General features: G+C 36.1%; 2 protein-coding genes across 3 annotated transcripts; one reads left to right on the top strand and one right to left on the bottom strand.

Moving 5' to 3' along the window:
- The first annotated feature begins 1,275 nt into the window (after positions 1–1,275).
- LOC311302839 (GTPase IMAP family member 7-like) lies at positions 1,276–26,156 on the top strand. Its single transcript, XM_084428922.1, has 5 exons — positions 1,276–1,734; positions 22,550–22,663; positions 23,946–24,029; positions 24,507–24,542; positions 24,629–26,156. The coding sequence occupies exons 3-5, from the start codon at positions 23,996–23,998 to the stop codon at positions 25,543–25,545; spliced, it is 987 nt and encodes a 328-aa protein (XP_084285048.1). The 5' UTR covers positions 1,276–1,734; positions 22,550–22,663; positions 23,946–23,995; the 3' UTR covers positions 25,546–26,156.
- LOC311302713 (GTPase IMAP family member 8-like) lies at positions 10,109–20,957 on the bottom strand. 2 transcript variants are annotated; one of them, XR_014629657.1, is made up of 6 exons: positions 20,645–20,957; positions 18,008–18,046; positions 16,686–16,718; positions 13,862–14,458; positions 12,276–13,641; positions 10,109–10,818 (listed from the first exon to the last, which is right to left on the bottom strand). XR_014629657.1 is itself a non-coding variant. In XM_084428726.1 (5 exons), the coding sequence occupies exons 1-5, from the start codon at positions 20,667–20,669 to the stop codon at positions 12,653–12,655; spliced, it is 1,683 nt and encodes a 560-aa protein (XP_084284852.1). In that variant the 5' UTR covers positions 20,670–20,957; the 3' UTR covers positions 11,348–12,652. The 2 variants fall into 2 exon arrangements, 1 of the variants encoding a protein (XP_084284852.1); XM_084428726.1 differs by lacking the exon at positions 10,109–10,818 and having other exon boundaries at positions 11,348–13,641.
- Positions 26,157–26,186: the final 30 nt, after the last annotated feature.

Here is a 26,186-nt window from a genome sequence, read left to right as displayed (position 1 = left end):
AGATTTCCTCTTATGTAGAATATTACAGTTGTTCCAAATTTGAAAAATTGTGTGGCGAGAAATTATGCTTGTAAATAAGTCTCCAAGTCATAAGCATCTGCTGATGATAATTGGAAAGTTTAATGCTATAGCGTCTCTTGCTTATTGCACTCGCTATAATGCAGCGCAGACAGTGACACACGCAGGGTGTTGGCATGCCACATCAAGTCAGGGCATCAAAACGGAAAGAAAAGAAGGAAAGAGAAGACAACGCCGAAGTCGACAGTAGGCTATGTCACACAGTTTTTCAAAAAGAAAGGTAGCTTGCCCAGCCCTATTCCTGTATTCCAAAACTTTCAGAATTACTTATTTTTGTTGCTACATGACCTGCTTTTATCTAGCTAGCTAAGTAAAATAATTACTGAATTATGATTTACATCCAACACTAAGTAATAACATATATGCTGTTCTGTCTCCGGGACGGGTTATCATGTCTCGTAGACACAGATTCAGCGGCTGCTGCACACCCACGTCCCCCGTCGATCTCACGGGAAAACGTACCAATTCTACGAGGTGGCTAATTTGTACGAATTCATACGACCTCACTCGTCGTTGTTTGTTTGTTTATTTATTCAATTGTCGTAACCGCAGCAAATTAAACCATGATACGCCGTTTTTCGTTTACATTTAATTTATTTAGCCTATTGTTTAATACAAAGGTTTTACTAGTGTAATAGGACTTTTTTTTTTATCATGCATAACGCAAACGTTGGATGACCGTGTTTCATTTTGTTGAATTAGCCTATAATTGGCTACCCTAAGTTTATTTATTTTATTTTTTATTGTTTGATTAATTAATGATATACAATACACACACACACACACATATATATATATATACAATTCCGGTGTAGCGCAGTGCTAAAAAGCATTTAAGTTATCTAAGTGCTAAATAACTTAATTACATAAAGTTCATAATTGCACATTATGACTAAATAAATTATCTTATAGATATACAAAAATTAGAATTTAGAAGTAAGCTCAGGAAACAAATTTATTGTAGTTCATCTCCATTCTATTCATTTTGGGTAAAGGAAAGGGATTATGGGAGTTGCAGTTTAATAGCCTAATTGTTTTTGTTTCAAGTATGGGCTGAAATTTATTTTAAGAGTTTTTGTTTAAAGGATTTCATTGGTAAAGTGAAAAGTATAATGTAACATGTAATATTTCGATGTTTGGTGGTAAAATATATTTTATTGTATGACTTTTGTATGCTGGGAATGACGTGAGGTGAAAGGTCGCAAACCGGGGAGGAGAGCGACTGAATAGCTGAGGAGAAGTTGCATCGATGACTCGCTCAGTGCTTTAGTGATTAAACTGTAAAATAGAACGTGACAAACGTTGTATATTTGCCAGTTGGATTTTGTTTATGTTTTGTGCACATAATCGGACTGATTAGTGAACTTGGAAACCGAAGACTTTGTAGTTATTGACGTTTGCCAAAGTTAACATCTCGCCGCCGAGAGGATGCCTGTTGAGTGAGTGATTTCCAGTCCATGGACATCGCGTGTGAGAGACTGCCTGCCCGTGACGGTGCGGTAATTCGACGGAAGATAATTCTCACTTGGGATTAAGGTATCTTTAATTGTTTCTCTTGCTCCAAAGGGAGTGAAGGGGTCATTTTGTTTGGCCACACCGAACACAAGCGTCGCTCCAGGCCTGCAACGGTTAGGTTTTAGCTCATTTGCCGGCTAGGTGGGTGAATCACGTGTGAGTGAGTGAGTGAGTGAGTGAGTGTGTGTGTGTGTGTGTGTGTGTGTGTGTGTGTGTGTGTGTGTGTGTGTGTGTTTTGATGTTGATGTTGATGTGTTATGTACTGTATTTTAGCCTACTGTTGAATGTTAGCTAAAGTGAGGTTAATGTAGCCTTCAAGTTTCTAAGCTCCTATTACATTTTGAGGCTATTGAGGTAGGCCCTACATGTAGGCTAACCTTTTGATTTCTTTTACATTTTGAGGATAATTCAAACTTGAGGTTTGAGGTGATTTAATTTTATTCAAGAAGCTTAATATGTATTTGTTGAATACTTTTCTTCATTTAATACACTTGTATATTATTATTTTTATTTGTATTTTGTTTATATTGAGAATTCATTCTTTTGGTGAATTTCATATTTTATTTATTCCGTAAACACTATTTTTATTTAACATTTTAATAACTGAGTCCTGAGTATTCATTGAGTGTATATCGTTGAGTAATAGATTTAATAGGTAAAGTAGTTTCTAGTAGTTTCACCTTTTAAGTTGAATTACTGAAATAAATGAACTTTTGCACAGTATTCAAATTTTTCGAGTTTCACCTGTATTTTTCAAAAATAGATATATTTTTTTGAAAATGAACTTAAGTACAATTATTTTTTTCATTTTTAAAAGTGTGTTAAAAGTTGTAACATGAAAATATAAAAGCGCTTATAGAATACTTTTAATTTAAACAGTATTTTTGTTGTTAGTATATTTGCATATGTATAATAGCCTAGTATTGAAAAAAAGGAATATATTTCAAATACTTAAGTATACTTTTTTCACTATTGCAAATTTACGCAAAAAAAATATATGAACAGCTGAAACACGCAGAAAAGCGCATTTAAACGGCCTTATCGTGTTAAGAAGTTAGAGGACACAACAACGCTTTCTGACTTTATCAGTTTGTGTAAATTTTTTAGTATTTATTAACGAGATTAATCATAACCAAGTCCCAATCAAACAAGAAATATCAGGGCGTGAAAAAAAGATCAGAACAAGGATTTATTTCACCAGATTATCAGTCACCTTAAGGCTATTGAGCGCTTTATAGAATAGAGATTGATAACTCATACAACTTGTAAAGTCAATCAAATAAAAAGGCATTACAAGTTTATTTAGTAGTTGATAGCTTATGTTTTAGTAGTTTAATTTTTTGTTTTTATGCTGGATAGGTCTATAGATATCCCCCATTTAGCATTGTATGTTTTGAGGTTATTTTTTAATTAGTCAGATGTTAGATAATTATATAGTTTTAAAAAAAATATTGTTTATCCTTATTATTATTTTATGGGGCTATCAGTAAATTAGCCTAATTATAATCAACACCTGCAAGTGTAGCTAGGCTACTGTACACTTTGAAGAGTACAAATTACAGAAGGTTACGTTAATTCAACTTTATTAAAACTAACTGCATGGTAATCATGTGAAAAAAAAAAAAAAACTAAATAAATGAATATACAAATTTATTTGAAGTAGATGAGAACAGTTAGGCCTAATAATGAACAAAACTGGTTCTGGCAGACAGCCAAAAGCCGGACGATAAAGTTCCAGGGAACATCCACACACCCAGAGGAGCAAAGAAACGAATAAATAGCAGACTAATTAAATGAAAAACTAAACAGTGCGAGCGAAGCTACGTCACATTAGAAAATTAAGTTGTTTTAATAATTACGTATATTATTTAGCTGAGGGGTAAATAAAACTAAAATACTCACGTATCCTTGGCTGCTCGATGAAGAACGAGACAACACATGAGCCCAACGGGCGGCTGAAATTTAAAAGGCTGATTTTCGCGCTTCAGGGCAGTGATGAGTAGGCTACATTATGTAGTCCAGTGGTTGTCAAGACACCGTTGACACAACCTTAAAGGGATACTCCACTTTTTTCGGAAATAAGCTCATTTTACATCTCCCCCAGAGTTAAACAGTTGAGTTTTACCGTTTTAGAATCCATTCAGCCGAACTCCGGGTCTGACGGTACCACTTTTAGCATAGCTTAGCACAGATCATTGATTCTGATGAGTCCAGTAGCATTTCTTTCAAAATGACCAAAGAGTTTCAATATTTTTCCTATTTAAAACTTGACTCTTCTGTAGTTAAACCGTGTACTAAGATCGACGGAAAATGAAAAGTTGCGATTTTCTAAGCCCATATGGCTAGGAACTACTCTCATTCCAGCGTAATAATCAAGGAACTGTGCGGCTGTACCATGAGTGCAGCAGGCGTAATGATATGACGCAGCGCCTGAAAATAGTCCCCAGCTCGGTAACTTCTTCCAACGTGACCGGGACTAAGTTTGTCTAACCTATTAGACCTATTTTCAGGCGCTGCGTCATATCATTACGCCTGCTGCACTCATGGTACAGCCGCACAGTTCCTTGATTATTACGCTGGAATGAGAGTAGTTCCTAGTCATATAGGCTTAGAAAATCGCAACTTTTCATTTTCCGTCGATCTTAGTACACGGTTTAACTACAGAAGAGTCAAGTTTTAAATAGGAAAAATATTGAAACTCTTTGGTCATTTTGAAAGAAATGCTACTGGACTCATCAGAATCAATGATCTGTGCTAAGCTATGCTAAAAGTGGTACCGTCAGACCCGGAGTTCGGCTGAATGGATTCTAAAACGGTAAAACTCAACTGTTTAACTCTGGGGGAGATGTAAAATGAGCATATTTCCGAAAAAAGTGGAGTATCCCTTTAAGCAATGGCACAACAAAACACATTTACGTTGTGGCAACGTCTCTGGCAGTTGCATTTCTGCTATGGCAACGTCGCTGTCTACGTGCTTGCAACATGACGCAATATCCCCCATTTAGCATTTTATGTTTTGAGGTTAATTTTTAATTAGTCATGTTAAATAATTATATACTTTTAAAATATTGTTTATATCATTATTATTATTTATGGGCCTAATTCATTATAATCGACACCTAATAGTCACCCATTTCTGCCTTTATGTAGCCTACAGCTTTTTGAGGTGATGATAAACATGTTTTGTTGTAGCCTATTGTTTGTTTCTTCTCTTCACATGAAAAAAAAAAGCAAACTGTTGTATCAGATGTCCTCTCGTCATGGTGTCATGCAATATGGTTTTAAGAGGAATGGGAAGGTCTAATTGCAGCCAGAATATTTTAAGTTTTTCAGCGTTGTAAAAATAATACACAAATAAATAAAACGAAACATAATACATTAAAATTATAATGGAAGTTAAACTTAAAGCACCATCGTACAGCAGAGTAGTCACGTGGTGCGTCATTCTCTCCAGGATGTGCTGCAGGGAAAATAAACATTTAATCATGGATGCTCATTATGTATTTGTAGCCTACTTATCATTTTGATACTAGGGGGCTAATAAAGCGAATATAGACACTTACAGCATGTGTTGCCTTCATTATAAGGCTTATATAAGGCTTTTAATTTTTTGCGGCTCCAGACAGATGTTTTTTTTTTTTTTTTTTTTGGCCAATATGGCTCTTTCAACATTTTGGGTTGCCGACCCCTGGGTTAAAGCCAGGGGCACGTTCAAGTTCAAAACGGTGTGCAACGTTTTGCTACGGTTTCCGGGTTGAACGTCATGTTTCCTGGAGACGGCGTGCACCGGTGTGCAACAGGGTTTGAGATACGTCTTCTCTTGTTTGGTGGGTGTGTCAGAACTGCAGTCCAATCAGCAGCAACATGTATATAAAGCACTCGCATTAAAGTGAACTCGCACAATGGGTTCAAGGAAAGTAATTTACAAATGTGTTCGATGCAGCTCGGTATAAAAAACAACTGGGGATATTAGAAGACATGTTTGTCGTAAGTTTTATTGTAAAAATATAGGATATCAACATAATGATGTAGTTGTTTATATTTTTAGCTTCATTGCAAGTGTATGACATTTGGTATAGAAATAAACAATGGTAATTAAGTGCTTTTCCTAAAAATGAGAAAGAAAATACAGGGTATTTAAAACAGTATGAACTACAAATAAAGTCAGTATGTGAGGCTAAATAGATGTGTTTTAGTCTGAATTAGGTAAGATGTGTGCTTCCATTTCAGTTTCAGCAAATCCCTTCACTCGATTGGGATGTTCTCTTTTGTTCTGGGCGGCAAGTGCAGTAACTGTAACATCGGGCATATTTTGTAGTATTAAACACATTTATACCGACTTCATCAGGCTCAGAAAATTCTAAACGAAGAACACAAAGAATGGCCTTCTCAGCTGCCATAGTTGCAACTCTTGCGTCATCAGAACAGTGTGTTCAACGCATCACCGTTTCTGTTTAAAAAACGTTGTGCAACGTTTTGTCGGGGCTGAACGCAGCCCAGGTTCAAAATAATTTGTTCATTGTTTAATTAGATAATGCCTAATTTGCATATTTAAACATTAAATTACAGAAAACATACATGTTTTTCTCATCTTAATGTAGACAATCAACTGGGAAAGTTTCATGGTGATATCTGCTAGTTAAAAAATTTACCCTATTCACCTATCTCACCTTAAGGGAAATTTTACTTATTTTTTGCATAAATATGCTTGTAACCAATTGCTTTAATATATAATTGTACTGTAATCACTTATCTATCATGCAAATATGTTAATTAGAAAATTACATGGCCCAAACATGTATCTGGCACCAGTATTCCTGGTCTAGGAGGAATACAAAGGAGTAATGGTCATTTTAAGGGTCCTGACGGCCGCCATTTTGAAGATGGGGCCTTTCTTAGAGTCAAACTTTGGTAAACTTTTAGTATGTTTTTTAAGTACATCTGATACTACTGTAAACCACTGAGAAACCTTTTGTTAGAATTTTTTTGGGGTCAAGCCATATTTGCAGCTGACTAATGATGCGTTTTTGTGTTACAACATTGCAGACAGTAGGCATCATGATAAGTGACAAATTAAAAGATATACAACAATGGTCACTAATTTGAAATTCCTCCACACTCAGTTTAGCAATGGTTAGGCCACAAGAGAAGACCAAATCTAATGTGTGACCTTTTTTATGCGTGGGGCCAGAAACGTGCTGTACAAAATTAAACGAGTCCATGGTAGTCAACAATTCAGCTGCAATCAAACAAGTGGGATCATCAATATGCAGATTAAAGTCCCCAAGGACTAAAACGCGATCTAGTTTTATGATAGACATTAAAAACTAAAAAATTAAAATGTGCCCGGAGGTCGGTAAACTAAAACACAGTAATAGGGGTGTGTTTTCCCAACCTTACACATCTGCATCTCAAAGGAGTCGAACGAAGCTGTGTCCGTCAAACTGCAGCAGAAAGAGTCACGAAAGACCAGCGCAAGACCGCCTCCACGTCGCGCGAGCCGAGGAGTCCCAAACTTGGAGCAGTCCGGGGGGCATAGTTCTTTAAGATGAAAGTGTTCGTTCTCCCGCTGCCAAGTCTCCGTAATAAACATAAAATCCAAGTTCTCCTTAGTGAAATGGTCATTCAGAGTAAAAGCCTTGTTTGCAATGGAGCGCGCGTTGATAAGTGCAATCCTGGTAGAGCGCGTGCGTGACAAGGGCTGTCCTGGGGCAGGCTGGATGGCATGATCCGTCCGACAGGTAGCCGGACACTTAAGTGTCCTCCATAATACGCTTGCCTTCGATGAATCCAAACGGGCCCCTGAAGCCTGCAGCCTTTCCTTCCTTTCTGGCCTGGTCGATTTTGGGCCAGAGAGCCTGTCTGGAACGCCAGTCCTCTTGAGTCAGATCTTCAGTAAAACGAATCCCCTCTTCTTTGCAGATTGGAGAAGTTTTTGTTCGCCTCCAGATGTCATCTCTCACTGCTCGTCTCACAAATAAAATGATTATTTGTCGTTGCCGGTTGTCCATCATTCTTCCCACTCTGTGGACAACGTCGACCGCTTCATCCATCTTTACCGCCAGGTCCGGTGCAATCCTGCGAAGAAGCTCCACCACCTCCGCTCTTATGTTTTCATTGGCCGTTTCTTTTTCCCCTTTGATGCACAGGCACCACCGTCTTTTGTATCTGTCATTGTTCAATACCCGACCCCTCATGTCTTCATTTTCTTTAGTCAGTGTCTCCACTTTCTTTTCCAGGAGTTTTATTTTCGTTTTACACTCTTTTAGCTCTTCTGCTTTGAACTGCACCGATTTAGCAATAGAAGCTAGAATGGAGCTGTGCTGTTGCAACTGCGTGCTAAATTCTCCCATGCGGTCGTCTACACGTTGACCGAGAGAGTTGATAGCATTCAGTATAGTCTCGGTGTTTGTTTCTTCTTGAGACATACCTTTCGTTTTCTTCTCCAGGTGTGTTATTTCAGGGGTTTCCGCTGGGGTTGTCGGCCCTCGTTTGTTCTTGCTAACGTTAGCCATACCTGCATAGTCGTGTTCACACGTCTTCACACAGCTTTCAAATGGGAGACTTTTTTGCGCCGGAGGCTTTCCGCTGTTGTGTTTCTTCATTTTCGTGCTGAGAACTGGACAAATGGCAGTTAATAGTGGATTTTTTTTTTTTTAAATTAACTATAACATCGGGACTTCTCGAGGAGCTCAGTGAGATGCGACTGCACGGACCACCATCTTACCGGAACCTCATTATTTTGAAGGTACCCCCGGGCGCGATATTTTTTTTCCCAGGATGGTAGGGGAAGACTCATGAATATTAATTAGGTAAGTCATCCCTGATTGGTCTGATGACCTACCCCTAACACCACCCCTAAACCTACCCGCCACTGGGGGTCTGATGACCTACCTCTAACCCCGCCCTAAACCTGCCCGTCACTGGGGTTGAGACCAATCAGGGATGACTTACCTAATTAATATTCATGAGTCTTCCCCTATCATCCAGGGAAAAAAAATATCGCCCCCCGGGCGCCGCCATTGGCTAGCTAGCGGACCCCCACCTGCTGTTAGCATCCCATTGACTCCCATTCATTTTGGCGTCACTTTGACAGCGAATAACTTCACATCTGAGGCGTTTAAAGACTCCATTTGTCCATTATTTATTTATAAAGAAACATGAAAATGTATAAAAGGCTTCATTACCTTGTATCTTACGTTATGGCCCCGTAAAAGCAATTTCTGTAAAAATAGGCTAACGATTGCGTCATAGCCACGCGACTCTCTGTCGCACAGTAGGAAATTACCGTATGGACAGGAGGAGAAGCTCGCGGGCAATCGGGAGGACGTCGAGGCAAAATGACACAATAATTAATCAGAACACCTAGCAAGAGTTTCTCCTGCTCCAAGATCATGGACAGCTCCTACTCACACTCTCCATCTCTGCAAGTTTCGGAAGGGAATGATTCAGATTTCTCTTGGCACAGCTACTAGAAGACAGACGAGTTGCTCACGTCACATCACATCTACGTCGTCAAGCTCAGTTTGAGTCTGCGCAGTACACTCGACCATCAGGAAGTAAGAGTTTCTAATTGGCTTCACTTTGTCTCCATTGAATCCAAAGGGGTCGCTGTGTCCATTTCTTTTACTGTCTATGTGATGAACAGCCCACCATTACGCAGTTATATCAGCTCAGCAATCATGTCGTGCTCAAACACCAAAACAGAGACAAAATGTAACTTTCCGCTTTTATTTGATCTTTTGTAATTCTAATGAGAATAAATTGGTGCTCAACTATTTTGCAAACACGTCCTTACCTCAGACTCATCGTATAGGCTACTGTTTTACTTTCAATTTCGCACGCGTTATGAAATGTGTCGTTTACCTCCTCGTTGTTATAAAGATTTATGTATTTTAATGTTTATTTTCCATAATTGCAGTTAAATATCACCCAAGGATCGCTGCATTTGTATGATGGCTAAATACACAATGTCAAATTATTTCAAAACAGATAATTAGGTTTCAAATCTGGACATTTCACATCTGATTAATATTAACCCCGAGTTACATGTACAGGGTTATAGAGCCTATTGTTTAGGGGAAATCACAATGATTGTTCTGCAGCTGCTAGTGAAAAATAACGAAGACCCGTGGAGCAAAATATATCACCAAAAATTTGTAACATGATTAAGTAATATGATGTAAAAGTTGAGCAGGAAAAGAGATAACCGCTCTTTTTGCATTTCCCTGAGTTTCTCAGAGACTGTTTTTATTGGAAAGCCAATATTTTTAATATCATATACCAACATCTGTCAGCTACCCACCAACACTGCTGCAACGTGTACATATGATAACAAATGTACAATATATACTAGAATAGACAAAGTCAAATGTTGCAACTGTCCCAATTACAGGGGACAGTTGCATACGGTATATATATTATACATATACATATACATATATATATATATATATATATATATATATATAAATATAATCTAAATCAGCACTCAAGGCTATTAAAGTCCCTAAAGGCAATTCTAAAAAGAAAAATTCTGAACACATTATAAATGTTAGAAATGTGTTGCTAAAACATTACAAAGACTGTGAACTGTGAAGTACTGAATTGTGGAGTTAGACCGTTAAGCAGTTTTCACCATTGCTGTGTTCAGGATTTTTTTGGGCGGGGTTAAACAATGGCAGAGTAATACACATCAGATGTTTTTTCCACAAGTTAACCAAACGCTCACTTAAGACACAACAGATTATGTTTGTGTGAATACTAGAGCCAACACAGATATTTTGTGATTCTGTGTATATGTTGGGGGTGTAAAGATACACTCAGCTCACAATTCGATACACATCACGATATTTTGAACAAAATATTTTTTGTAACTGAAATTCCAATAACAGATTTATTTACAAAACATTAACAATTTTCAATAACTTCATGGTATATACAACGTATAAAGAATTTACAATATTTCAAGAATTAATTGAAGCTTCTGTAGGTAAATTAAAAATTGAATAGGTGTGTCACTGAACAATAAAACTGAATTGAACAATGAAATTAGAATTAGGAGCTGAAATCTAAAAGAGGACAGGTAAAACAATGGTGACACCAGAATAAAAAAAATATTCATGATTCTATACATGAAAATACAGAATTATACTATGCATAGCCTATAAATATTGTAAGCCATTTTTTTTAGCAGCCAGACATTTTAGCAGAGATTTATGGAAGCTTGTTTCCGCCACAAAATAAAAAAAATAAAAGATAATTGCGACTTTTTATCTCACAATTGCGAGTTTACATCTCGCAATTCTGACTTTATTTCTCAGAATTGCGAGATATAAAGTCAGAATTGCGTGAAATAAAGTCAGAATTCTGAGATATAAAGTCAGAATTGCGTGATATAAAGTCAGCATTCTGAGATTTAAAGTCAGAATGCTGAGATATAAAGTCAGAATTGCGTGATATAAAGTCGCAATTGCGAGAAAAAAAGTCAGAATTCTGACTTTATAACACGCAATTCTGACTTTATATCTCAGAATTCTGACTTTATAACACGCAATTGCGACTTTAAAACACGCAATTCTGACTTTATATCTCGCAATTCTGAGAAATAAAGTCAGAATTGCGAGATGTAAACTCGCAATTGTGAGATAAAAAGTCGCAATTATCTTTTATTTTTTTTTATTTTGTGGCGGAAACAAGCTTCCATAGAGATTTATAGTCCAGGGGTCCGAAAGTAAAAGTCCATAAAGTATCATCTTAGTCATCTGATCACTCAGTCATCTGATTTCACAGGTGATTGGAACAAAATACTGAGGAGGACTTTTACTTTCTGAACCTGGACTTTACACATCTGCATTTTGGCATTGTCAGGACCCACAAATATTGACACTGCATTATTATAGATTATATTCAACATTAAATATAGTAGTGTAATGTAGTAGGCTACTGTTTACCGAAACTGTAACCTTTCTTTTTTTTCTAATGCAGTACTTGCGCTTTCAATTCAGGCATTTGTTGAATCTCTTTTACACAGACAAGTCCCATGCACAAGTCCCCTCGAAAAATTTGAATATCGTGCAAAAGTTATCATTTTGATGATTATGACTATACAGCTTATGAAAACACCCATTTCAAAATCTCAGAAAATTAGAATATTACATGAAATCAATTAAAAAAAAAAGATTTTAAATATAGAAATGTCGGCCCTCTGAAAAGTATGATCATGCATAAATATATTTGTTTCACCTTTTAATTTGAACTACAAGAACTTTTGCATGATATTCAAATTTTTCGAGATTCACCTGTATACATGATAAAAATAAAACGCTTTGAATCATCATTCTACCAAAACTAAAACTGTGATATGGTACGTTAAATTATGCTTTCATATACAAGTGCCTCTTTAATTGATGTTAGAGCGTTCACTTTGAGAAGAGCCGCTCCAGCGCGTATCTGCTCTTCAGATGATCAATCACAGTTCTAATCACAAGAAAGCCTGTCAGAATGACTATTCCCAAACTATAAATGGTTAGTTCATCGAAATATTTCAATTCTCTCTTCATTTACTCTCTCATGTTGTTTTCGCACGTCACACAAGCATTTGAACGTCCGTGTTTAATACAATATGCTCGTCGTTGTAAATCTGTTCATCATATAAAAGCCATAGGGTCTTTTCAGAAGACTTGTTTATTTTTAGATCACTCGATTGATTCTTTTTACCATGTCTTTTATGACATTATTTTAGATCTTTTAAGATTTTGGGGAAATTACTAAATGGAGGTACAGAAATCACTCATATTTCATAGAAAAAAACCTCTTCATTTATGTTTGGAAGTTGAATGAAAATGATATAGGTTTTGAAACAACATGAGGGTGAGTACATGATGACAGATTTGACATTTTTGGGTGAATTACACCTTATAAATGCAGTAAGCTGAGCCTTGGATAAAACTAACTCTATATCACGAATCATGTCGTTTACATCAATGATATAATGATGTATTGTTGTGAACTCTGGTTCAATGGCATCTCTTGCTGTCCCAATTTCATTCTTCTCTTTTTACTTCCTATCTCTCAACTCCAGTTTTTCCTCATTCTGCCTCCTCTCATTGCCGGCAGCTCCAGCACTGGCAGCTCCAGCACCGGCAGCTACCAAAACAATCGGTGCAATGACAGCTCTAGCCAGAGAAGACACAGCAGCTCCAAGAGCAGAAAAATTAAAATACTTGGAAAAAAATGATGAAAATCCACTCTGTCTCTCTTCTTTAGATCCTTCTGCATCAGATTTCACTTGACATTCTAACCCTGAGGGATTCTCGGAGGGGGCAGAGGAGGACATAAGTGCAGTCTCTTCATGCCTTTGTTTCACCCCCTGTTTTGTCTGTCTTTCCTCTCGTCTGAATCTCTGAGCATCTTCATACATCTCATTACTGTAATATCCTCCTCCATTCTCCTCTATCATTGTGTCAATCTTCTGCAGTAGATCATTCACCTGATCTCTGTTATTCATATCTCTATTGTTGAAGACGTGAAATCTGCCTCCACACTGATCAACTAGATCTCTTAATCTACAGTTCTCCTCAATGAGTTTATCTACTGTCTCTCCATCTATCTGATCTCCATGAGTGAAGAGAATGATGGAGTATTTTAACACTTCTTCACCAAACATCATCTCAATGATTTGAGCAACTTGCAGCTCCTGATCAGTGATCCTCATACTCAAAGGAATCACAATGAGAAAAGCGTGCGGTCCAGGACTGGATAAATACGCACTTCTCATCATCTCGGTCATGAAAGCTTCAGGGTTCATCTGTGTGTCAAAGAATGGAGGAGTATCAACTACAGACACTTTCCTGCCTGAAACAGTGACATGAGCTTCTGAACATTCACTGGTTACTGATCTCTTTCCTTTATCAGATCTAAACTCTCTCTGTCCCAGTATTGTGTTTCCAGCTGCACTCTTCCCAACACCAGTTTTACCCAGAAGAACAATCCGTCTGGATGAGAGACTGGAAGCAGGAATATCCTGGATGTTAACACTTTTTGGCACTGTATGAAAAAAGACAACAAATCAGGATAACTTTTTTTTAGAGCCATTCTCACTGCTGGTTTGTTTTTATTATTAAGCCACTCTTTTTATTTATTTTTTAAAAAGTTCTTCCTTACTGTTCATATTAAACATTAATATTTTATGAATTAATTAATGAATTCTAATTCCTTTATGTCTAATTTGAACATGCCCATAACATTGTAGTTAAAACAGACTTACTGTTCTTTAAGTTGTTCTGCAAAACTTTAGCTATCAGAGATTTCACTTGGACTCTCTCTCCTTTTGTCTGGTTGTTGAACACATGGAATCTGCCCTCATATTTCTGAGTAAGTTTCTTCAAGAATTCAGTCTCACTGATGAGTTGATTTATGCTCTTATTTTCTTCCTCCAGTTCGTCTCCTCTGGTGAAGAGAATCCAGGTGTTTTTGATGTGTTTTTCTCCCAGCAGCTCCTCAATCTTCTCCACAATTTCTTGATCTTCTGCAGTGAATATTTCAGCTTTGATGACCAGCAGAAACACACAGAGACCTGATTCACATCTCTGAAGAACCTCTTCATACTTCAGAAGCTCTTCCTTGCTCTCTGTACCAGAAAATCCTGGTGTGTCATAAACAGTGATTGGTAATCCACAAACGCGACCAGTTTCAGCTGCAAAATACTGAGCAACTGGTTTGTAACTTCTCTTTGATTTAAAAGTTTCATGTCCCAGTATTGTGTTTCCTGATGCACTTTTCCCAGCTCCGGTTCTTCCCAGCAACACCAAATTTAAACACAGATTTGCCATAATGTTTGTTCCCTCCCTTTTTACTCCATAGCCTATAAACAAAAATGAACATGGTGTAAGAAGGAAAAAAATAACAATAAATGTAACACATGAAACCATGGAAACTAATAATAGCACATTTTATAATACATCCTATAAACGTTAGCATTTTCAATTCTGTAAGTAACGTGCAGTTTGGATCTAACATGTTAAAAATTCTTCAAAACCGAATCAAGCACTTCTGTTCAAAGTTGGTACATTTAGTCAATTATATATTTTACTATATTTAGTTATATTTTTTAATAATTCAGTTCACCCATGGATCACTTGTGAAACCGTCACTGACCACCATTGTTTCCCTACCAGATGTCTTCTCTTAAAGACCCACTCCGATGAAAATCATGTTTTTCTAGGTGTTAACATGTTCTTGTGGCATTTTTCTGATGTTAGAGGACATATCTTGAGAAAAATAAGCTCAAAGTTGTATTTCTGAGTATTTCTGTCGTCTCCGCACCAACGGCTCCGCCCACAACGCAGAGGCGAATTGCTAATGAGCTACTGCCGCTCTGCTGAAGCGAAGTCCCAGAAAACGGCACAGGTTTTGTGATTTTGGCTAAAAATGGCATAATCATCATTTAAAGACCACTGAGAATGTTTAAAAATAGCTCAAAATATGATCGGAGTGGGACTTTAAATACCACAGCCATTTTCATGGCCTACAGTAATGTACTAATGAATCAGACGTTTTTTAAATTAGAGAGATGCTCTAATTTCTGGTACAATTTAAGAAACAAAGAACTAATGTACTATTGTGGTTTATTTGTCACATACAAATACTAATATTAAAATACTGCAAATCCACGCTGTGCTGATTATAAAGTAGACATATATTTATAATTAAGTTTTGTGTATACTATAGTATTAATAAAAACTATGAAGACAAACCATCATCAGTCTAGTGAAAATGTAACTCTTTAAATGTCATGTCCAAACGGTGTCCAAACTTAGTAACTTTTTTTCAAACCAATTTTTTTCTAACCATGCATTTACACTGCAATTACAACAGCATCAATAATGTTATGAGATTAATAATTTAAATATAATAATTTTAATATAGAAAAAATGAGATACTACAAAATAATTTATTGTATTTTTAATTATGAAATTAAAACCGCCTGTAGGTGGCGGAAAATCTCTGTCTTAATGAAAGAGTCATAGAAGCATTCATTCAACTGATTCGTTCAAAACGGCAGATTAATTCTGGAACTAAGCAACTGGGTCACTGAATCACAAAACCCAGTTCAACTTCTCCTTCAGAGATGTGTAACTCTTAACTCTTTTTCTGCGGCTTTTTTGGAACTATTGTCATTGGAGAAATATAGGAGAAAATATTTAGAGAATATTGACAATATTATGTCTAAAATGTCATATCACAATATTTACTCTTTGTTTACTGAACTGTTGTATAGAATCATTATCACATTTGCAATCACGTCAATATTTTGGAAATATTTTTAAATATGTTATATATAAAAATAACTCATACTAGGGCCATTTTTCACCATATCTTGCATTTTGGGTGAATTATAATTCTTTCTGGCATGCTTGCGGTTTTGACCACTATTCTCTCTAGATTTAACGTTTGTCAAATTAACTATAACAAACAGGCCATAGCTTACTTTTAGAGGTGGTGAATGAAGTTTGAGGTTAAGATGGTCGTGTTCGATATCCCGGACAAGTTATTATGCATATAGCAAATATCCTTTTACAAATATGGTCAATTTCTAAGTGTTTATATCCAAAAATAATTTTCTTAATTTATCAAGCAATTCTCAAGTCCTCAAATTTGCGACTCAGTCAAGTCATGTGACTCGAGTCTCCCATCTCTGTTAATTTATCTCCATTTACATGCTTCTCCTTTATCAAATTTGTTAAATTTTTATTTAGAATAAAATATAGAATATTTGTTTTGTTTGTATTATGCTAAAGTTAAATGTTTTGCATAAGACATCTATGTACAGCATGCATAGTTTAATTTTTGTTATCTAGTCCTTACAGTTTCTAATTTTTCTCACTTCCAATATTTTGCAGTGTCATGTTTAACAGCCCAGTGTGTAATAACTGACCAAAATTGAAGACTACTAACACAGAATCAGGGCTCCAATCTTGACCAGCAACAAATATGTTCACATCTGGACAACTTCTTTACAATGAATGTGGTTTCATCTCTGAAAAATGAAATCTATAAATCTATCGCACTTTTGTGTCAAATTGACTTACTGTCAGGCTGATCAGCAGCTGAAGTTATGGCCACTGCAAAACACAACAGAAATACAGTGAACATCATTACCTCGACTAAACATTCAAATGTATTAGAATTTAGAACATTATTATTTAAAATGATTCAGAAGATATTTAATCAGAGAGTACAAAAACTAACAACATCTTTCAAGAAACAGTATTTCCTATTTAAAGCTGCAGTCCGGCACTTTTTTTGGGTTAAAAAATATCCAAAATACATGTTTGAGAAAGTACATAACCAGCCAGAGTTCAAAACTCTCTGCTTGCCGTAGCTCGATTCAAAACGGTAAGCTTGTAATAATGATTTTAATTCCAGTGGTACTGGTGGAAATTCTTCAGCGGGAAATTCGAGCATGTCTTTGCGTCATTACGACACTTCTGTACACATAGAGAAGGAGTTTCGGCTATGAGGATATATTGCGTGTGAGGATGCTGGAGGTGGAGATTTATAGCCTTTTCTCACAGCACTTGATATCATTAAACTTATTAATTTGATGGCGGATTCAGAAAGATTCAAACGACAATCACCAGTGACAACTGAGATTCACCCGATGTAAAATGAAAAAGACTTTGGACTTTAGAATGACTAACGTTACAGAAAAAAAAAAGAGACGCAACGCAGGCCACGCGAAAACAAGGATAATATCTGAAGGGCATTAAATGTAATCACGCAATGCTGATGTTGTTAACATTAACAATTTGACAAGCGATCGTTAGATTTAATCAGCGCGATTTACTGCAATGCTTTTTTTCCCCTTAGTTGGTCAGAACAAAAGTGGATGTTACTCACTTGTTCAGTGTCATTTTCCGGTGAAAATTCTTATATTGGTCATACTTCCAAAAAGTATAATCTGTGATTCTGAATGACAGTATATCCACAACGACGCAGTGATTGACAGCCACACTGTCTCCTCAAAACATTGTGTTCATCCGCGCTGTTCAGTGTCGAAGCGCGACCCACGTACAGTTAATAATTCTGTGAATAACTGCAATTGCAGATTTCGAACAGAGATGGCGACAAAGAGGAAAAACGCCGGACTGCAGCTTTAATTAATTCATAAGTCATTTTTAATCACTTCTATTCTGTTTTCTGCACTAATCTCAAATCATACTACAACACAAGACATACACATCATTATCTTTAACAGCGTGATTTTACACTCCTTGCGAGAAAAACGAACAAACACTGAACAACAATGAACTGCTCATCTTTGTTGTATTAAACAGCATAACAGATCAATAATCTGGTAAGTGTAGGCCTGTCACAGCAGAGACACTGTACTTTCATCATTTGGACTTACGGTTGGGACGATCGTTTTCCAGACTATTTCTGCGGCGCCCTACAAAATACAAAAATACAAACACAAACTGTTTGTTAGTGCATCCATTGAACATTAGACATCAGAACCAAGAGGTATGATATTTTACTGATGAATAAATAATATCATGACAGAGAATAACACAAATATCCCAAATGATTCATATGTGTCTGCTAGTTATGTTTGCATTTATTGCATAGTTTTGTTGATTTTTGGTCTTAGTTCACTCAAAAATTGTAATTAGCCCATGATTTACTCCCCGTCAGGCCATCCTAGGTGTATATGACATTCTTCTTTCAGATGAACAGTCAAAGTTTTATTAAAAATATACTGGCTCTTCCAGGCCTTATAATTGCAGTGAATGGGGCTCAAGTTTTTCAAGCCCAAAAAAGTGCATCCATCCATTATAAAAGTAATCCATATGACTAATAGATTAATAAAGGCCTTCTGAAGTGAAGCAAGTGGATATTTGAAATATCCATATTTATAACTTTATAAACTATAATAACAAGCTTTCAACGGCCATACGCATGTCGACATACGGCCAAAGCGTAACTTACCCACTGTGTATGATGTAGCGTAGGCGTGAAAAGCCTTATGCTACGTCTTATGTTATACAGTACATCACGTAAGTTACACGTATGGATGGATGGATGCACTTTTTTTGGGGCTACAAAATCTCGAGCCCCATTCACCACCATTATAAAGCCTGGAAAAGGACATTTTTAATATAGCTCTGATTGTGTTCATCAGGAAGAACATGATCATATACACCTATGATGACTTGAGGGTGAGTAAATCATGGGATAATTTTCATTTTTGGGTGAACTATCCCTTTATGGCATTATTTTTCTGAAAGGCAATATATATTTTTATAAAGAACATCCGCCATCAGAGTGTAAAATTAACTTTAAAAGTTAAGGAATCTTACACTGGTTCATACCATACTGTATGCGCTAGTATATGATCATATCAGACAAAAAAAAATGCATGAGCACGGGGGTTCTCGAGAGAAATCGCAGATTATACGCAAATTTAAGGAGCTGCAGTGACATTACATGTCACCTCCTAATGTCATGTCTCTTTACATGTACAGTATGTGTGTTAATGCACACTGAGATCCAGAAAATCACTGGCAGTGTGAAGGAACCAAAACCAAATGATCCAGGGAAACATTATCAGTGTATTTTCAGGAATCTCTGTCTAAAAGAGGCGTATGTGACCTGCAAAGAAGCATCATGCCCATTCTTACTACCTTTGCCCTCTGAATGGATTTTGAATGCAACTTTCAAAATGGGATGCATGAATCAATACTAGTATTTCTGTCCGTTTAGCCTCATCTAGACTATCAGTCAAAAACTGAATGCATATCCAACTGGAATCTGATCATATTCAGCTAATATGAACAACAATAACAACAAAAGAAATCACATGAATGCATTTCAAGCTACATACGTGTGGTTTAAACAGCACAAGTTTTTGTGCTGTTTACCTTGGATTTACCTCAGAAGAAGAATGCGATTTGAAGATGAGAGATTTTTACAGTAAGGAATTGCCACTCATAATAGTAAGCATGTTATTGCTAGTAGCCTATGAGTGTTTACTCTAATATGGTGATTATTATAATGTTTAGACCCATGTTTAATGTTAAATACTGTGTTTGTGGATATCTGCTCAAAAGTAGATATAATGTGGTAAGGCTAACAATAATGTTTCATAGTTTGAAGCGGCTCGATCGCTTCAGTATGTTCTCTGCACGCACAGTGAGTTTGAGTCAATCACGAAAAACAAAACGCGCCAAACATCAGGCTTCATGTTTTTACTCCATCTCATTTCATAACGAATGGAAACATTTGAAGTAACATATGATAATCTATATATTTTTTCTCTAGTGTAGTATTACTGAAGTGTTCATTTTTAACTAGTTATAGGTGTTATAGGCACAAAGGTGTGTGACTGTTCAAGTATTAATACGAAGTGACCGTTCTCGAAAGGGAACAGTTAGTGTTTATTGTTATTGTTCTATTTAAAATAAAAGCTATATATAGCCTTTTTTTATTATTCATTAAAGAGTCCTGAAAAATCCTGTAGTTTCCAACAATGATAATAAATCATCACAATAGAATGATTTCTGAAGGATCATGTGACACTGGTAGTGAAAATATGCTGAAAATTCAGCTTTGATCACAGGTATAAATTAGCATAAGATACTTTTTTTCCCAAAATATTAAAAATAGTAATGTTTCCCAACTTTTGACCTTTACTACACAATACTACATACAACAGTTTTAACCTTTTCATACTATTCTGCATTTTTAGAAAGTGAAAAGTCCAGATTTAAAGCCTGACTTCAAATCTTTGCAATTGCTTTTATTCAAGGGATCTTCTAAAATCATTAAAATTATATAAGACAACACGAAGTGTAAGTAACGATGAAGGAAAGCTAATAAATGAAGGCCCTTTTCAGATTAGGAGGTAAACAGCTTTCCTCGCTGAAATCGAAAGTAAAACAGAACGAAGACTCTGGAGAAAATACACACGTATGCTTATCTGTGCTTAGTTAACGCATTTATTTTTAACAAAGTTAGAGTTAAATTGGTCTTAAAGGCAGAAAGTTACCTGTTGTGGCGCTTAAGGAAGCCATGGTGTATATGCGTCACTCGCGCTGGTAATGGCGAATCTCTCCGCGAGCGCTGCGATGATGCGATCACCAGAAAACAGAAACAAGCGAAAATAAAGTAATAAGAATCAATTCTGGCATATACATTCTGCGTGAGATATAGCGGAGTTGTGTCAAATTAATATGATTGTATGTCGTGACCTAATATCTTTTTTTATTTTTTTATTTTTTATCAAAGACAGAACAAGTTCATTAGCTAATATCCTCCATCTTGCGTTTTTGCAGTTGACTTTTGGGGGGTGGTACTACGGAGCCCCTGAAGGGACAATTTCTTCTTCTTCTTCTTCTTCTGATTTTGAATGGCGGTTGGCAAACAACTTTTAATGTGCATTACCGCCACCTTCTGACATGGAATGTGGATCAAAATAGCCTACTTTACTCACTACTAATTAAATAAATAAATACGTAAAAATCATTAGTCAAAAAATTATTAATATTTATACATTATCATTCACATCATTAGTAATAACATTTTAATAACAACTAAACTCATATCCTTCTAATGAGCCCAGTTTTTTCCAAAAAAAACTAAACATTGCTATATCTACCCCACATGCCCTGAACTCAGTTGTAATATTTCCTTCATTTTAAATCGATTTTTTTTTTCTTTACTTAGTCTAACTTCAAGTTATCCTTTCCTGCTTATACCTACGACAATTAATAATTATGTTCTAATGTTTCATTCCTGTTACATGCTCACACAACCCAGTTTCATGTTTCCCTATTATTTTAAGCATACTATTTAATCCAGTATGCTCAAATCTCATTCTCTAAATAATGTCCTCTTCCTTTTTATTTCTATTATTGTCTCTCATTCCTCCTACCTTCTTCTGGATACTGTAGAACTTTCTCGCTTTTGTTTCCATATTCCACTCTTCCTGCCACTTCTTTCTCATTCTGCTTTGATTATGTTTTTAACCTCCGCCTTACTATAACTTATTTCCATATCTGCCTCTATTTTTTTGTAGCATTTTTTGCATATTTGTTTGACAATTCATCTCCAACTACTCCTATATGGGCTGGAATCCAGATGAATTTTACTATTACTCCTGCTTTATTGATCCTGTTACAGTTTGGGTTATTTCCATCATAATATCCTGTCTTGCTTCTGACTGCATGTTCTTGAAACTGGTTAGCGCACTACTTGAGTCTGACCCTATTAACACTTTGTTTGGCTTACTATTTTCTACCCACTCAAGTGCTAAGAGAATGGCCAACATTTCTCCTGTAAACACTGACAATTTATCATTAACTCTTTTATTTAACATGACATTTATTTCTGGTATAATGAACGCAGCTCCTACTCTACATCTGTTTTTGATGCATCAGTAGGCTATATATTTTAATAAACAGAATCATTTTCCTATAAATATCTACTAACCTGAATCCTGTCAATACTTCTCTCTTTTTTTTCCACTCTAAAAGGTGCCTGAAGGGACAATGGTGAAGAAACGCGGTTATAAGGGGTTATTTGAGCAATACAAATGCACAAATAACTCCGGATGTTATGCTATACTGTCAGAAATACAAGGCTGATACAAGGATTCTAATGCAAAATCTAGCAAAAATAAAAATGCTATTTTTAGGCTACTAGGAGATATTTTACAAAATAACTCGGGAAATGAATATATAGTTTCATTTTTCAGTATCTTAAAATAAATAATTTGTGGGACAGGATTTTTATATATATATATATATATATATATATATATATATATAATGAATATGTCATTTTAATCCACACTCCATACCAGTCGGTGGCGGTAATACACCATTTCGTTGTTTGTCAACCGCCAACAAAATTTCAAAAAGAAGAAGACGACTTGCTGTTCTTCTTCCCATAGATTATGCTTCTTCCGGTGATCGCGTTTGAGGAAGTCGCCATTTTACAACTGCGCTGTAATCGGCTGTGACGCTGTCCATCATGTTTTCCGCAAGCGCCACAACGTAGACAAAAGGTAACTTTCTGTCTTTATTTTACGGTTATTTTGATCATAATAATTATACTGACAATAATTTGTGCTTATCTGTTTAGGGCACACAAGTGTCTTTACCACAGAACCTTCGTACTGTTTTACTTTCGATTTGCGTTGGCTAGGCCTTGTGTTTGTGTTTAAATCTGAACATGGGCTACTTTAAAGTTATTACGTTGTGTAGGCAAATTTATATCGTCAGTAACTGTATTTAAGATATCACGCCCATTGAGCAAAGGGACGTACAAATTATTATTATTATTAAGTACTATTTTTTTTTTTTTAGTAATTCTGAGCCTTTGGGCTTACCATGAGAAATTGTGATGCGAACTCGACACACGCTTTGAAGCTTCAATGTCATTTGTAACATCACTAGATCACAACACTTTAACGCGCTTAAAACAAAAGAACGCAACATGAAATTCGACTCCGCTGCACAACCAAGCAAGGCAAAAGAGGGAGAAATAACCGTACGAAGTCACTTGTTTATTGTCATTTTCACTCCTGTGTGACATGGGAAGAAACAGTGTAAAACATTTACCAATACCAGAACTTAAGGGATTAGTTCACACAAAAATCATCATCCTGTCATCATTAATTCAGAGGGAGGGATAGAAAAATCTCATGTTTCATAAATATGTTCGAAGATGAACAGAAGTCATTCAGGTTTGAAATTACACGAGGATGAGTCGATGATAACAGGATTTCAATTTATGTGAACTACTGTATCCCTTTAACACAATGACCTGTGGACACTTGAAACAAGTACAACACTGATTACAATAAATACACGCAAATAAAAGATAACAAGTGAGGGCTTATTAAGTGTAAATAAATGAGAAAAGAATAGAACATGTATTGTCAAAGCAATGTCTAAGAATTATTTTAGCATGCAAGGACAAACACAGAATTGCTGTCATGATTGTAGTTAACCAATCGGCCACCAGAGGTTCATCGCTCAACTAATAATCACAGCCAGATTCATCACTCTTTTGTTATTATTTTATGCTTAAACTAAAGTTTATTTCACAGGACAGTTTGCAGCTAATTTGTCTGTATGCGTATATTTTTTATTTTATTTAAAGTGGCACAAGTCTTGTCTTGTTTCCTGTATCATCATTGCATTCTCAAATAAGTCTGTTGACATATTTGCTTCAAAGTAATTTATTTGAGTTTCTTGTAATCATATGTACACAAACTCCTGCAAATTGCACTGTATATGTCAGACATTATTATTAATATTATATTTCATGTTTCCTGTTTCTAGTGATCACAGTGGAGAGATTCACCATTACTGATCTGCTATAAATCTTAATCATGTCGTCCTCAAGTGCCACACCAGAGACACGAGGTAACTTTATTCCTTATAATTAATCTGATATTAACTGCATATTTTAGTTTTACTTTTGTAGTTTATCAAAGTAACTACTTTTATTTTGGCTTTCTTACTTTACTTTCTTACTTTACTCCATTTTGTATTATTATGAATTACATTTTTAGTAAATTCGATGATGAACAGCCATTAAAACGGTATCGTTTTCAAAGTTTGCGTTCTCAGGTCACCAAAACCCTGTTGTTGTGTAAATGCCATTAAAAGTTTTCTGGTTTCAGTTGAAAACGGTGTCGTGTAAGCCCTAAGTTAATAACTAAAGATTTTTACAAAGGAAGTGAATCAATAAAAAATATACTTAAACTGGATAATAACTTTATTCTAGAGCTACTGTAAAGCCAAAATAATCTGTAATTTCCTATTATCACTGTAAAGCTGCTTTGAAACCATCTATATTGTTTAAGGTGACTCAAATTATTGTATTTTCTTTTTTTGTAGGTAGAAGAGGAAGCTTTGATTTAGATTTTCCAAATAGTAAGTAACATTATACTCATAATATAAGCATTTGTTTGCTTAATGTACTTTGTCTATAGCAGATTAGCTCATTTTCTCTTTTTCAGTGTCGATGAGGATGGTTGTGGTGGGAAGGACTGGAGCAGGGAAAAGCTCTTCTGGAAACACAATCCTGGATAGAAAAGCCTTCAGAGCAGTAAAAAGTTCTTCATCTGTAACCAAAGAGTGCTGGAAAGAGACTGGAGAAGTGGCTGGAAGAGAAATCACTCTGGTAGATACGCCTGGTCTGTTTGACACTGATGTCCAAGAGGAGCTTCTGAAACAGGAGATCAGCAAGTGTATAAACATGACGGCACCTGGACCTCACGCCATCATCCTGGTCATTCCGCTCGGCCCGTTTACGAAAGAAGAGAGACTGTCAGTGGAGAAGATCAGAGCCATATTTGGAGAAGAAGCAGATAAACACACACTCATCCTCTTCACACACGGTGATGAACTGACCAGCACTATTGAAGATTACGTCGATGGAGCCAGTGAAAACCTGAAAGAAATCCTGAGACGCTGTGGAGGAAGATATCACGTGTTCGATAATAAAAACATTGAAGATCGTACGCAAGTTGTGGACTTCCTAGAGAAGGTAGATGACATGGTCACTGCTAATGGAGGAGGATTTTACACCAGTGACTCTTACCAGGACGTGGAGCTCAAGCTGAAAAAGAAAGAGGAGGATCTGAAGAAGATGTACGAGAAGAAACTACAAGAGAAAGAGAGAGAACTGGAGTTAAAGTTTGCTGAAGAGAAGAGAAATCTGGAGGAGAGAATAAAGACAGCATCCGAGCAAGCAAAAGAAAGAAAGATTAAAGAGTTGGAACGACTGAATCGGAGGAAGAAGATTGAAATGATTGAGTACATGCGTTATTATGAAGCGAAGCTGAGAGAGGTCAAAGAGGAGGCAGAACGGACACGCATTGAAGATGGAAAGTTGACGGAGATCGTTTGCAGCTTACAAAGTTTCCAACTTTAATCATTCTATTGCTGTACCAACTGTATTTGATGAACACTTGAATTGCCTTTATCAAAGGTTTGCTTCAAATCATGTTTTTAATGTTATGTTGTTTATATGTCTATCTGGTGTTTTTAATATGCTTAAACACAACCCATGTGCAAATTCATCAGTCAACACAATTGCTGAGTAGTTTGCCTTAAGACAGTCTCAAAAATGCGGTGTTTATATATAATTTTTTTATTATTCTTTTTTTATTATATGTACATATATATTACTAATAATGTGAAGTAATTACCTTTGCATCAAATTACAAGAAACATGTTAACGCTGCTGTGGATGTTTTTCTAATAAAGCGGCTGATGTCTTTCTCTCTTCTGAGTCTGTCTACCATTATCAATCTCTATCCATGTTTTTCCTCTTTTTGAAAAACTAATGTGGGGGTTTCTTTTGCTATTTGAGCAAATGGGAACACAAAAAAAAAATATTTAATGTAGTTTCTCATTCACCGCTATAGAAGTTTACCTAAGTATGACAACTTCTGCTTCTGAGAAACCTGGAAATGTGAATAGTGTCTATTCCCATATCGTGTCCATCGTTGTAGAGATCAATACATTAAACACATTACCATTCTGATACATCGACGTGTAGACAAGCCTGTT

Source organism: Rutilus rutilus, assembly GCF_951802725.1.
Source record: "Rutilus rutilus genome assembly, chromosome: 1".
Taxonomy (NCBI): Eukaryota; Metazoa; Chordata; class Actinopteri; order Cypriniformes; family Leuciscidae; genus Rutilus; species Rutilus rutilus.
The sequence above is the reverse complement of the archived record's forward strand: the minus strand, read 5'-3'. Positions and strand labels throughout refer to the sequence as shown.